At 41.1% G+C, this 14884-nt stretch overlaps 1 protein-coding gene across 4 annotated transcripts in view; it reads right to left on the bottom strand.

Annotated features, from left to right (window-relative positions):
- The window catches only part of LOC148036299 (UDP-N-acetylmuramoyl-L-alanyl-D-glutamate--2,6-diaminopimelate ligase MurE homolog, chloroplastic-like), a 41663-nt gene extending 34488 nt beyond the window's left edge, over nt 1-7175 (bottom strand). For 3 of the 4 annotated variants that reach the window (XR_015690926.1, XR_015690925.1, XM_087678303.1), the window contains exons 1-3: nt 5589-7171; nt 5322-5438; nt 4915-5090 (exon numbers count right to left, since the gene is read on the bottom strand). Coding sequence is in view for 1 of the 4 variants with exons in the window: in XM_087678303.1 (XP_087534429.1) it covers nt 4915-5090; nt 5322-5438; nt 5589-7047 (1752 nt within the window). In the remaining 3 variants the exon portion in view is untranslated. Of the gene's footprint in view, nt 1-4914; nt 5091-5321; nt 5447-5588 lie in introns of those variants that run through there. The other variant, XR_015690927.1, reaches the window with a different exon arrangement.
- Between the last annotated feature and the right edge of the window lie 7709 nt (nt 7176-14884).

The following is a 14884-nucleotide window of genomic DNA, read 5'->3' on the forward strand; positions in this document are numbered from 1 at the left end:
TGGTTCCTCACCAAAGTACAAAGAAAGATTGGTTGCAAAGGGATACAAGCAGAAGCATGGAATTGACTTTGATTAGATTTTCTCTTTTGTAGTCAAGATGACTACATTGAGAACCATTTTGGGCTTGGTTGCAGTTGAAGATATGGAGCCGTTGAACAAGGGAAAGAGAAGATGGTATGTAAACTCAAAAGGAGTTTATATGGGCTAAAACAAGCACCAAGAGAATGGTATCATAAGTTTGATACATTCATGCAATCTCAAGGCTTTCATAGAAGTCAAGTGGATCACTACTTGTACACTAAGAAGGCAGCAGATGGCAATCTGATTATCTTGGTTTTGTATATAGATGACATATTGATTGCTGGCAAGGATACTCATGCCTTGGACTCACTAAAGCAAAGTCTTCATGGTAGTTTAGACATGAAGGGTCTTGGTGATGCAAATCACATTCTTAATATGCGAATACTTAGAGATAGATCAAAAGGATTACTCTATCTATCTCAGCAGGAGTATATCTCCAAGGTTTTGCAGCGTTTCAATATGGAGGGGGGAAAACAATTGGGGTTCCATTGCCTCCATATGTGAAACTCAGTGCAGAGGACAGCCCTACATCTGATGATGAGAAGGCTGAAATGGCCAAAATACCATATGCTTCAGCTGTTGGCAATTTGATGTATGCTATGGTTGCTACACATCCTGACATTGCCTTTGCAGTGAGAGTGGTTAGCAGATACATGGCAACCCCTCACAAGAAGCATTGGGATGCAATGAAAGGTATTATAAGATACCTCAAAGGCACAAAGGAGTTGTCCATCTGCTTTGGAAAGCAGAAGGCATCTATTGTTGGCTTTACAGATGCAAACTATGCTGGTCATGCGGATTGCAAAAAGTCCACTTCTGGGTATGTGTTTACTTTCACAGGAGGAGCAGTCTCTTGGATCTCCAAGCTACAAAAGTGTGTTGCATTGTCTACTACAGAGGCAGAGTATGTGGCTGCCACTGAGGCATGCAAGGAGGCTTTACGGCTTTCACGTTTGGTGGGAGAGCTTGGCATCACAGAGTTACCAGTTCTCCATTGTGATAGTCAGAGTGCGATCATGCTAGCACGGAATCCTGTCTTTCATGCAAAGACAAAGCACATACAAGTGAAGTACCACTTCATTAGAGATATACTTGACAGCAAGAGCATTGAGCTTGTCAAAGTGCATACAGATGATAATCCTGCAGACCTTCTCATGAAGGGTCAGAGCTGTTTGCTCATTGCCGACAGATGATGGCAGTTGAATAGATATATGTATTTCAGCTTTGTACATAACTAAACTTAGCTGATTCTTTTCTCCTCTTAAGACACATTGCCTTTAGGTGGAAGGTTGTTGGGAATAAAGGCCTCATGCCTTTAAATGTGCTTGGGTGTGAACACACCCTTAGCACTTGTACTTACACATGTATATATCTATCTAAAAACCGAAAGGTACACACTCGTCATTGTACCTACAAACGTGCTCACTCTCTGCTATTGCTCTCACTCACTCTGTCTCCCCGTGGACAACGAACACCTACTGTCTTGATCTTCGTGCCTAACTCGTCACTACACAAACAACATGACTTTGAGCAAGGAGACCTTGTTTTGCTCTACTCGGTAAAGGGCCACAAGCATAAAATGAAATTCCGAGGGTTCGGACCTTTATGAGTGTGCACCATTAGTAGGACAGGTAACGTAGAACTTGAAACCCTTGAAGGTGAGGGCATAGGCTTCTTTAATGGTAGTCGCATGAAAAAGTACTACCTTCCCACACACCCACTGCATGAGCCCCCCATGCTAGAAGCCCCTATCAATGTCCGCGTAGCCACCATCACCGAACTAGAGGACAAGGATGAAGAGGTAGTAGCACCAGCATACCTACGCATCATAGCCACCGCCTGGCACACACACTTTTGAGGTCTTGATTGACGAGGGAGCTAACTTCAATGTCTTGACTCACGCTCATTGGACCCTCATTGGTTAACCACACTTACAGCCCACCAACGCTAAACTCAGCCCATTCGGAGACAAGCCATATGCGCTCCTAGGGAAGTACAAAATTGCAATCTCTATGGAGTCTGAGAGCCTATCAGTCATCTTCTATGTATTGCCAAACACGAAGGGTCCAGATCAAGAATCGTTATTAGGACGCACTTTCAAGAAGCAAGCACACTACAACGTAGATTATGATCTGTAGCGTATTCACCTTGTCATTGGCAACGTTCAAATCGGGACAGCTTATAGCAAGGGCAGCGAGGCTCCACTCAAGCCTGCTATGCCACCAATAGAGCTACCTAGGACCAAGCCTAGGGAGGGGGGTCGTGACTCATCACAACCCACCCAGACTACAAAACCACCGCCAACAAGGGCCATCCCCAAAGCCACAGAGCCCGCGCTTAAATGGGCATCACAACACCAAAAGTGACCTACTCGTAGCCAACAAACCCAGCCCCGCAAGGCTAACGGCTATCATTCAAGACCTAAGAAACCGACACAATGCTATCAATATAGGCGCACAATCAAGCCGCAATGGATCCCCAAAGATCTGTTGCGAGCCCAAGGATACTATAAAGGCAACACCTGGATATGGGTACCCAAGAAAGGAAATCCTAGAGGCGTAGCCCAACCACGATCATCGCTTGCCACCCCCATCTCCAGAAAGTCACACTAATGCTAAGGCAGCGAACAACCAGAAAACCTGAGCTGCAAAGCCTACAGAACCCGCGACGGTTGCGGCCAAAAAACCCCAACTAATCTATCGACCCAAACACTAGCTTGATATCCCGGGATCATCTAAGTCTAAAGAGCTTGGCACCCCGGTGGCTGCGCAAGAAGAGGGCAACACACCATCTATGCCACTGGACCCACCCTCAGTACCCCAAAGCAACACTCGACACACGGATCAGACTACGGAGCTACCCTTAGACACACCACTGTCAAGTCCGCTATAGCTAGAACCATCACTACCTACCGCAGCTCCACTGCAACAACCAGTAGGTCTTAGAACTTCCTACGAGTAGCATTCATTCCTAACGGTTGCCAAGGACCTTGTTGAGAATACGAGAGATGATTTGGTGACTTCCATCAAGCTCTTGAACAACACTTTCACCACGTTCGCTAGGAGCTATGAAAAACTTGACCTCAACTTACTTGATGAACCCCTTGCCTCTAATGCTCGTTCTTTATCCTGCACTTGGAAAGAATACAAGTTCATAACCGTAAAATATCCCAAGGTCGCAAAGGAGTTGATCAATAATGGTGAAATCTCAAAAGAGCAAGCGCTCATCAGACGGCTAATAACATCATACCACAAGCCCCAAAGGCTTGCGTCACCCACTGAGCTTGAGGAACTCACGCGCCTCGTTGAATCTGACTCGTCATTCCTTCAAAAATGGTGTAACCTACGTCTCCAATGGGAGAAACGGGGTTGCCAAGTAATGAAGCGGAAGGGATGAAGATATGAGCTTAAATGGGATATATATGTTGGCTATTGGTTTAGATGTGGTGATTGGAACATTTTGTTTTAGAGTCTCCTCAAGAAAAGGTCCATTGGGAGCAAGAAATGCATATGAAATGAACTTCTCCAACGCAAATGCAACAAATTAAGTATGTTCCACCATCTCTTGTTCCTCGTTACCACAACCCAAGGCAGCCTCAAGCTACGCCAGTATATGCCCACAGCCCAATCATGGGGATATGACGTGTAAAATAGAGAACAGTAACTTCATATAAAAGGCAGCTATCTGCAGCACCACTAAATGCACACCTAAAACTACCTCTCGCAATCTGCAGACTATGCCAGGAGGGGGTGGAGCATGACGATGAGTACTACATCTGCAGATGCAGGGCCTACAGTACAGTCTGGGCTAGATACACCATACTATTCAGAGGAGTCAACCCCCCTGAGACTAGTCATGGAGTCCCCAGCCTACTGTCACAAGGGCCAATTCCTACTCAAGATCCAATGGCTGCATACATCACTACTACAGGCAAACACTCTGCAAAGAGGGGGCGATGGTTACAACTCACTGAGGAGATCAGAGAGGCACACCGACCAAGGGTGTAGGGGTACCAAACACAAAGGCTACACGAGAGTGAGAGGAGGGAGATGCGCCGACAACACCAGCACCTGACAAAGCTGAGGGATCAATCCAGATGCTACCCCTACACTATCTCATCAGGGATGTATGACATTCTATACCCACTGATCTTGACTGGCTGGAGCTAGTCATCAGTGTATCGTTATTCAGTCACACAACTAGCCATATATTACCCCATACATCCATCCCAGCTACCCCTACACTATCTCATCAGGGATGTATGACATTCTATACCCACTGATCTTGACTGGCTGGAGCTAGTCATCAGTATATCGTTATTCAGTCACACAACTAGCCATATATTGCCCCATACATCCATCCCATCCTCTTATTGCTGTATCTCTATATGGGCACTATATTGTACATCACTTTTATCTTTCTTTGCACAGTATGTCACTGATCATCATTTAGCATGTAAAGCTTGATGTCTAGTGGCAATTACCATTGTACATGGCTTTGTCTCATGTGCCATTTGCAGCCTCAACATACATTAATTTCTTTCTTTCTTATCCATCCATATCTAAATCAAAGTGTTTTTCATCAACTCCAATCTATCTCCCACACCTTCCATCCTGCACATAGGATATTATCCTAATTCTGCTGCTCCTTCTCTCAGCTTCCCAACAAAGCATTATCTTAACAAGCACAAAAGTTAGCTTCAGTATAATAAGACATGTTCCACATAAAATTTGACTCCAATATCTCTTAACAACAATGATGTGTAATATATAAAAGCTTAGCATGATTCTTCAATGCAATGACAGGAAAAGGTGTTCAAACGTAAGAACTTACAACAGCATCACCCTCCTTTCCCATAGCTATAGCTTCCTTTATGGCTTGGGATCGGTTTTCACAAACATGGAGTCTGCAACCATTCTGCAGAGTACGATAAATAGTCTTATCTTGCAGCTGCTGAAAATCCTTCATTGATATCCCAACCCCACGCAGCATATCATTAAGTATGGAACCTGTCAACAGCAAACATTCACATTAGATTGTGCAGCAAAATTTGTCATTCTGTTGCAGTGCAATGTTCACATAAGAGCATGTAGAAGGTTGAAAGAGAAAACATCAATGTCTACATCTATAAACAAGCAAGAGAAGCAAACCAAGGTACAAAGCCCTTCCACATTACAACACTAAACCTAAACAAAGGAAATATATTGTCCCTAAAGAGTTAACCAAGACCAATGCCTTACAAGGGTCCTCTGTCCTTGGATTATCTGAAGTAAAAACGCAAACATCACTTCCTGCTGCTGCAATCTTAGCCATCATCGGTCGCTTCCCTTTGTCACGGTCACCTCCACACCCAACAACTGAGAGCCTTGTCAGGAAAATCACACATTATCAGGCTAGTAAGTTTTCCAGAAGTTGACATTTTTATGTCATGTGCATCCAACAGCCAGACTACTTGGCAGTGAAGGCTTGACATGTGAAACGTCACATATTAAGACACCGAAATACACCTGTAAGCACTCGCTGTGCACCACACTCTCTAATCGTATCCAGTAGCCTTAAGAGAGCATCAGGAGTATGGGCATAATCAACTAGAACTGCAAAATTTTGTCCCTCGCTGATTTGTTCACACCTTCCTGGCACTGCTTGAACCTGTTCAATGCCTCGGATGATTTGACCTAATGGCCCATTCACAGCAATCCCAACAGCAACTGCTGTAAGGATATTACTAACATTATGCCTGCCAAGCAAAGATGAGGAAATACATGCTTTGCCATGCGGCGTGTCAATCACCACTCGTGTGCCAAGTGAAGACAAATACATCTCTGAGGCAAACACGTCGGTATTTTGACTTTGCATAGAGAAGCCAACTAAGGGAACATCATCATTGCCTTGACTGACAAAGTAAGAAGCATGAGGGTCATCCATGTTAACAACTTTTCTATGTTGTTTGGGGCTGACCATTCTTGCAAACAGTCGTCCTTTCGACTCTCTATAGTGTTGCTCAGTTTTATGGAAATCCATGTGATCCCTGGTCAGATTTGTGAACACCGCCACATCAAAATCCACATGTTTGCAGCGATCAAGGGCAAGGGCATGTGAAGACACTTCCATAACACACATATCTGAGCCATTATGCACCATTGTTGCCATAAGCCTTTGCAGTTGAAGAGCCCCAGGAGTTGTGTGAGTGGCATTATCCAATATCTTATTGGCATTGACATAGTAGGCTACTGTTCCAAGCAAACCCACCTTATGTCCCAACGCTTCGAACATGCCTTTCAAGAGGTACGAAGTTGTAGTCTTACCATTGGTGCCAGTGATGCCAACCACTGTAAGTTTCTGAGAGGGGTTGCAGAAGAATGCTGCAGCAAGAGCTGAAATAATGGCATTGGTGTCTTCAACCTGCACCACTGCCTGCACATTCTTTGGCACCAGAACATCCTTGCTTATGATGACAGCCACTGCACCATTCTGGACTGCCTGAGAGATGTACGAATGGCCATCCACGTGAAACCCTTTGCAGCAGACAAATAGATCACCAGGCACAACCTGGCGAGAATCCTCCTGGATGCCGGCTATTACCACAGATGAGCTGCCGCAGACCTTGATTGGCACCACTCCAGCCGCGTCTAAAAGCTTGTCTAGAGTGGTGCTGAATGCAGGCACTTCAATGTGCCGGTCATCATCATCATCAACAGCAGCAGCAGCAGCAGCAGCAGCAGCAGCAGCAGCAGTAGCAGTAGCAGCGTCATCACCACCATGAACCATGGTGGAATGATCCGGTTGCAGCTTGGCAATGGCTATTTGATTCGTGATGGCTCCTTTTCCTTTCTTCCCTCTTTGTTTCCAGCGCCAAGTGTCACCATGCTTAGGGAAAGCAATGTAAGGTCTGACAAAACGTACAGATCCTGGAATCCACAGAGAAGGTGATTGGGAGAGACGGATATGCCGGCAACAAGATCCCATACCGTCGGACCCGCGGACAGATCACATGCAGATGTGCGCGAAAAGCTCAGGTGTAATTATTTTCGTATTCTTAGCACCACTTCACCTCGTGGACCGTGGTGAAGTAAGCATACTGAAATCATGACAATGGGCTCGTCACGTAGTGGATGGAGAGTGGAGAGAGGGTTAAGGCCCGTTACACACCGGGCTATGGACGGACAGGAGGTACAAGTTGTCCATTACATCGTTTACACACTAAAGTACGCCCATGAAGTTTACGAAAAGAAGGCTGGCCCATTGGTAACGATTGAAGGGTGTGAGAGGATTGGTAGGGGTTCAATTCTTGTCAGTCGCTAAGGTTACTTTTTGGAAAAAGGTGTTGTCGTCTTGTTCATGGGACGCGCTCGAATTTCGGGACGGGAAAGATCCCCCGCCTAGAAGTGTCCGCCACCCGCAAAAATTGGGCCCAATGGCCTTTCGACACGTAGGGCAACGGAAGGTTCTTTTTATACCTTACATCCGTCCGCAGCTCGGTGTATATCCGGCCTAAGTTCTGAGGGCGTGTGTGCTCGATCCTTCCATCCCGCATCGCCTACGGAACTTAGAAACATTATTTATGAGAAAAAATATATAAGAATCATCTCTGTTATCATCAACTCTATTGCTATTACACCATTACCATGATTATGGGTAGAGATGAAAAAAATGCTAAGGCAACTAGGCCTAAAGACCAAAGAATTGAAGAGCTAAAAGAGCAATGAAGCTAGAAACAAAGACAGAGCACGACAAAAGATGAGATGCAAGGCAGACAAATGAATATGATGACAACATCACCTTAACACATTAGAGATTTTTTTTTTTGTGTAAATCCAACTATTCATTAATGATTACTAGGCGCTCCGCACCTAGACTCAGCCCGGCATTCGTGCCAGCTTTCTCCCAGCGCTTCACATCAGGATGTGAAGCACAAATGTTTTAATTTGTTCACACATTCTTCCACTTAGTAATGAATCAAATAGTCTTGCAATTTTTAAACTTCATTATAAAATCTAACAATTCAATACAATAACCTTGATTATCTCAACCATAATAATTGGAAAACATAACTGAAGCAAAAGTGATTTTTAAATATCACTGAAAGAATTCCAACTATAACAACAGGTAAATGGAAAAGAAAGTATATAATGTTTTCAAAAAGATAGTTGTACTGTCGAAAATCAACTGTCGAAAAGAAAGCTTTCTCTTCTTAGATGAATTATCAACAATGGATCTAGCACAGGGAACATATGTGGGTGAAGCTGTGACATGCCCCGCCCCAGATTGTGCTGCAACATCTAAAAACGAAAAAAAAAGACTTTAAAAATAACAATATTAAATTTATAAACCAAAACATTAATGAAAATGGTGAGTAAGTATTACCTGGGGATGTGATATGATTGGCTCTAACATTAGTAGAGCAGTCAGCGGAATTTGGATGAAACAGATGCAAAGTTACAAAACATGATAAATCTTGAAACTCCCATTTACTCCAGTCATTCGGTATGTGTTTAGTGTGGGACCGAGATATGAAGTACTCAACATCTGTTTGTCCAACATAGTAACATTGAATCCATCCAAAATATAAAAATTCTAAATATAACGGAGTGTTTCCATTAGTAAATCCATCATTGGGTAATCTTTCGATTACCCTAGCCAAAGTTCTATGGATAATATCATCCGTAGCAATAGTTTGCAATGCTTCTTGAAGTCTCATTTGATAAGGAGAGGCACGATAATATTCAAATACTGTTTGGGCCATCTATCAATAAAATTTAGAAAACATAAAAATTAGTAATATTGATCAAATTTTTAAAAAATGAAAAAAATGACTTTACAATATTGAAATTAGAAGACCAATTTAGAAGAGAAAAAGAGTTTGTAATGCATATTGTATAAAAGAACTTTATCCATACATGAGAGATATGATTAAAACATTAAAGTATTAAATCAGAGAAAATAAGTTAAACTTGCTTTTCATCAACAAAGAACTCACTACTGAAAAAGAGCATAAGAAAGTACAACACTACATTTTATAGATATGTGAACAAAGAAGAGAAAAAGGCTTTGATTGTATTGAAATAAAAACATTATGCAAATATAATATGAGAGAACAAACATTACACTTTTGAAAAAATAGAGGTTACACTACTTTCTGTAAAACTTCATTATATACAATATTGATGGTACCATTTACCATGTCCTCTTTCTCATTAATCAAGACTTTCAATCTGTCCTCCAGAGACTTTACTCTTGAGAAAGCAACATAGAATTGACCATGAGTAAAGACTGGGGTTTTTAGATATATGCCCAAACCTGATAACATTTGGCCTTGAGATTTGTTGATTGTCATTGCAAACGCCAAACGGACTGGGAATTGCAAGCATTTCATTGAGAAAGGAAGTTCCAGTGTAGTTGGGATGAAAGTTATCCTCGGGATAAAAACTCTGTCACCAATATTGGTCCTTGTAATTATCTCTGCATCAATGACCTTGTTATTGAAAGCCTTGCATACCAGCCTAGTACCATTGCATAAACCTTTAGAAGGATTCAAGTTCATGAGCAATATTATTGGAGCATTTACTTTGAGCAGCAAGATATGAGGAGGAATACCTCCACCGAGGTCAAGGGAATTTAGATATTCCACAGAATAGAGGAATGAGTTCTCCTAGGTTCTATCCACAGAATCAGCACTGTAGTATTGTTTAACCTCTCCCGGCATCAGTTGCAATGCATGATTGTTTATCATTTCCACATCATTGTTTCGAGGTGCAAGAATGGCACGTCCACTAAAGAACGTTTTGTAATCAATTACACAATTCATTTCACAATAGACAAAATTGATCAAGTCTTGCATAGATCCTCCCTTTAACAACAATGCAGGTGGAATTTGCAATATATTATTAGTATGTGTCAAATCTTTTCCATCTCCAATGTCTTGCAACCATGCAACAAACTGATCCTGATCTGATGCGACCCGCATATTCTGTGTAAGTTTTAAAACATTGAAATATTGCCATAAATTGGAACAACATATAGCAGCACCGGCAATATCCTCACGGGTACCCTTTGGTACAACAGGTAATATTTACCTAAAATCTCCACCTAGTAGAATAACTTTACCACCAAATGGCATATCACACTGCATTATATCCTTTAAAGTTTTGTCCATTGCCTCAAAGGTATTACGATGCAACATAGGAGCTTCATCCCACAAAATAAGAGTTGCCTCTTTTAACAATGTTGCAAGGTGACTTTGAACATGTATTTTACATGTAGAATTATTATCTGCTTGCAATGGAATTTTGAACTTTGAATGGGCAGTACGACCATGTGGCAAAAGCAGTGCAGCAATACCAGAGGATGTTGTAGATATTGCAATGCAACCTTGACTGCGAAGCTTTGCAAGCAAACATTTGTATAGGAATGTTTTTCCAGAATCGCCTGGGCCATCTAAGAAAAATGGTTTACCCAAACCACTATCAATAGCATTCATTATTGCCATAAAACAATTTCTTTGTCCATCATTCAACAAAGCTTGCATTGTTAAGAAGGTATTCTCTTGTTACCTTATCATATAGTTGTTCATCAAGGACCAAAGGATTTGTGTACTCTTGCATTGTCATCTCAGGCAATCCATGATACTCTGCCAAATTGCATCCATGTTGATCTAAAAGTTGTTGAATATGCATCAATGCATGATTATTGGCCTCATCTTGCATATCAACATTTTGTCTATTTTGCAAGGAGAGTCGATGTTTTTATATCCTCTGTCAGCGGACCTAAGAACTCTTCCCATAGAGCCCTAGATCGGGCAGGCAAACAAAATACCAAGATGGATGCAAAAAAATTTCTTAATTGAGCACCGATTTGCATCAATGCAGCTTCATGCAAACACATTTGCCATTCATCATCTGTTTCTAACATTCCTTTTGCAATGCAAGCCTTCTTAAAAGTTGAATATACCACATTATCAACCGTACGCAATGCCTCAAAGGATGTGCACCCCTTGCATACAGTGAGTAGTAGGCGCAAATAGTATTTTTCTCCACACGTAGGTGAAACAAAGTATATTCAACCACATGTGTTTCCTTGCTTTCTCTTTGTCCACATTTTTTTGCGTGCATTCCAAACCCAAAACATTGGAAAGTCTTGATAGAGAAATGTTGTTAGCATCAGGGTGCAAACGATTGCATGTAAACCATTCTGTGAGAGTTGTTTTTTGAGCATTTTCATTTTGCACCACATCACAAATGTTATCAGAGTCATGAAAGGAAACAATATTCTCTCTAGGTAAATGTATTTGCAATCGTTGAATATCGGGTTTCTCATCATGAAGTTTGAATTCAAATATTCGCCAACATGCTTCAGAAGCTGAAATATATAGTGCATCTAAGTACCTCTCAATCTCATCAATATTTTGTGCATCAATATTTTTTATGTCAATATCATTGGTTCTGGAACACGCGTACTTGTAAACCGAATGGTTGCTCGATCATGGCCCTTATATACATATTTATACAAAAATTTGACAACTACAATTGTTGAGCAAACCTCAACATTTATGTGAGCACTATACTTGGAACTCAAATAAGGATTGTAAGGCACTATCCATTGGTTATCCAAGAGGTTACCATTAGCATTATGGGTCCTTCCATCCTCTCGACATATGTATAAAGGGTAACCAGTTTTATCAACTATAGTTGTATGTATAAACTTTTTTTGGATAATCCTTTATACACTTTCCGTCCACCATGCAAGCACTTTTTGGATTGAACTCACCACACAGACCATGTATGTTACATTTAGTAATAATTCGATACAAATCCGAAAACCTTTCCTTATCAGGTAGCTCAACGCACACTAGTCTATCATAATGACGTGCTTCTAGTGGCTTAAAGCATGGTTCTAATATCAAGAGGGTATGTGAATGAGGCAAGCCTCTCTTTTGGAATTCTATGACGGACACATATCCAGCAACTTTACCAAACAACTCCTTTTTCACTATCGACTGCATCATGTCCTTATGTTTCAAATGAAAAACTCTAGCAGTTAAATCTAGTCGATCATGTGCAATTTGACCAGGCAACAAAGCATCTGTAATTTCAGACCACTTAGGATTGCATGTCATGGTGATAAACAAATCAGGTTTACCTTTGCTACGCACAATTGCCATAGCATCTTGATATAATTGGTACATGAATCTTGGTCCACTTGTAAAGCTAGATGGCAATACTATTCTCCTGCCCACACCAATCCCAACAATATTAGTATGCTCAACTACATATGAACCATTGACCATATCAGCCAATCCCCTATACATTTCAACTCGCAATGTTGCTTGATTACGACGACACCAAGCCAATCTACATTGTTCAATGCTACAATAAGCATCGACAATGTATTGTTGTAGCAAGCGACCACCACGCAAAAGACATGCATTAGTATCATCTCGAATTTGAAGTCGAAAAGCGTAATACTGCATTTGAGTGACACAATCTTTATTTGCAAGATTATTGGCATTAATATGAGCATCCATAAATGCATATGGAACTTTAGTATGCCATCCATCCTCTCCATTTGGAAAAAGAAGAACATATAACAGTGCCATATATGCCTTGTGTAAGTTAGAAATATAAATGAAGTGGCCTTGTCATGTGCGAACTTGAATGCTACGATGATCAAGTGTATCATCATCACCTTGTCCAGGCATGATTGCAGCAACCTCACTTGCAGTGGGAACTGAATATGATCTAGAGGTGGATCGATTTTGAAAAATGGACATTCCTATTTCTACTGATGGATTGCATTGCAAGCTTGCACCAACTGCTATAAAGGCATGTGCGTAAGCATTGTGATCATGCATCATTTGTTAAAGCTCTTGTGGTAAGTCTGGTAAATGCCCAGGTAAAACCCCCATGCGATTCAATAACTCGTGATCAGTGTCATAAATATAAAGTTGTGCAAACTTTGGTATTTGTTGTCCATCCTCACTTGGCAATAGGGAACCCATCTGGTGATATACTGATCCATGAACTCGAAAAGTATAACCATTTCCATTTTGAGGCAAAAGCTCATCAATTTTTGCACCCATTGAAACAAAAGCCAATGCGCTATTATAAGCACGTATATTTTTTTTTGAACTCTCTGCTTTGTGGATGTGTGCCATCAAGCAAGTTACATAGAGGTTGTGGTGGCTGCTGTAGAGGTGGTAAAATTACTTTCCCTTCTCTATAGCAATGCTTTCCAATCGAAGTTGTACGAATTGTTTTAGTTTCATCGTGCCACAACTTAGCCATGCAACGGTGACAAACCTTGCAAAAGGTACCAATTGCATGCAAATTTGGTTTTTGGAAGAGCAAAATTGTTACTGATGGATGAACATCCAAATTAGGTGGCATGTCATGGAGAATTGAACAAAATTCCACCATTTTGAGGTAGAAATATAGGAGCTTGAATACTGTACTAGTCATGTACCATCTCAGTACTTGCACCTGCATTATGGATAGCTTCATTCTCTTCTTGAATAATGCGAGGCAATTAAACATCTAAGGACAGTAATGGTGCACCAGGCATTTGAGCACTTATATCAATTGTATTTGTTGTAGTGCGATGCAATTGTTGTAATTGCATTCTTGCTCTTGCCCTGTGTCTACGTTCAGCTCTAGTAGCATCAAGCATTTGCCTACAATTTCTTAATCCACCATCTGGATTATTTGTGTTTCCATTTCTTTGTCGACTTGTGCTATGTACCCCCACTCTGAAGGGTAGCAACTCATGGTTATCCAACATCTCAACATCTATATTGTGGATAATTGCATTGTCTCCTTGATGAATAGGAGGTGGTTGAACTTCCAACAACAACAATGGTGCAACTGGCATTTGGACACTTGTAGCTTGGATGCCATTGTATCTATCTCTATCTATGGTAGCATGATGCAGTTGTTGCAATTCTGTTCTAACTATTGCCATGTGCATACATTCAGCTCTCGTAACATTAAGCATTTGCCTACGCACACTCAAGCCACCATTAGGATTGTATTGTCGAGTTGTGGTAGACATCTGAACCTCAAAGGATACCAAATCATGAGCAGCAGAGTGAGATGCAGCGTGAAATTGATTGGTTTGATATAGCTGATTTGGGATTTGAACATCCATATAGTTTCCATTTGCATGATGTTGTTCATACATATCTCTTGCATGGTCACGAACATGTAATTCAGTCCTAACTCTTGCAACGTGCTTACATTTATGTCTACTAATTTTGGGCATTTCCCTACGTGCACGTAATACACAATCTCTAGGCACAGAATGTGTTGGAAGTACCATTGTCGAGAAAAACCTGAGATAAAAAGAAAAAGGTACTTTGATATTAGTAATTACATACTTTTATGACCTAGGCGTACTAAAATTTCTTCCTATCTCTTAGGGAAGACTTTAGCAAAGATATACCTCAAGATAAATTTGTTCTAAACACTATTTCAATATAAAATTTGAAGATTATAACATCATATAAGCGACAATATAATCTTACATGTGCAAGAATATAAATTGAAAGAGCATATTATGTCATTATCATGGGGCATACAAAAGTCCAAATCACATGAAAATTCTCAAATCCAACAATAGAATGGCATATCTATCGGAGGATCCGACAAAAAGTTATTGAAATCCTTAGATATGCTAAGAGAACTATGCATTGGATGATGAACTCATTTGACGATTCAATAGATTCAACACTGCAAAGAACCTATTGAGGCAAACTTTTAGAGATGTGACATGCACATCGAGGCAAATGCTCTCAGGTGCAAGAATGCTTGCA

The sequence above is a fragment of the Lygodium microphyllum genome, chromosome 5 (assembly GCF_053477565.2).
Source record: "Lygodium microphyllum isolate KBCC chromosome 5, Lygodium_microphyllum_v1.1.10, whole genome shotgun sequence".
Taxonomy (NCBI): Eukaryota; Viridiplantae; Streptophyta; class Polypodiopsida; order Schizaeales; family Lygodiaceae; genus Lygodium; species Lygodium microphyllum.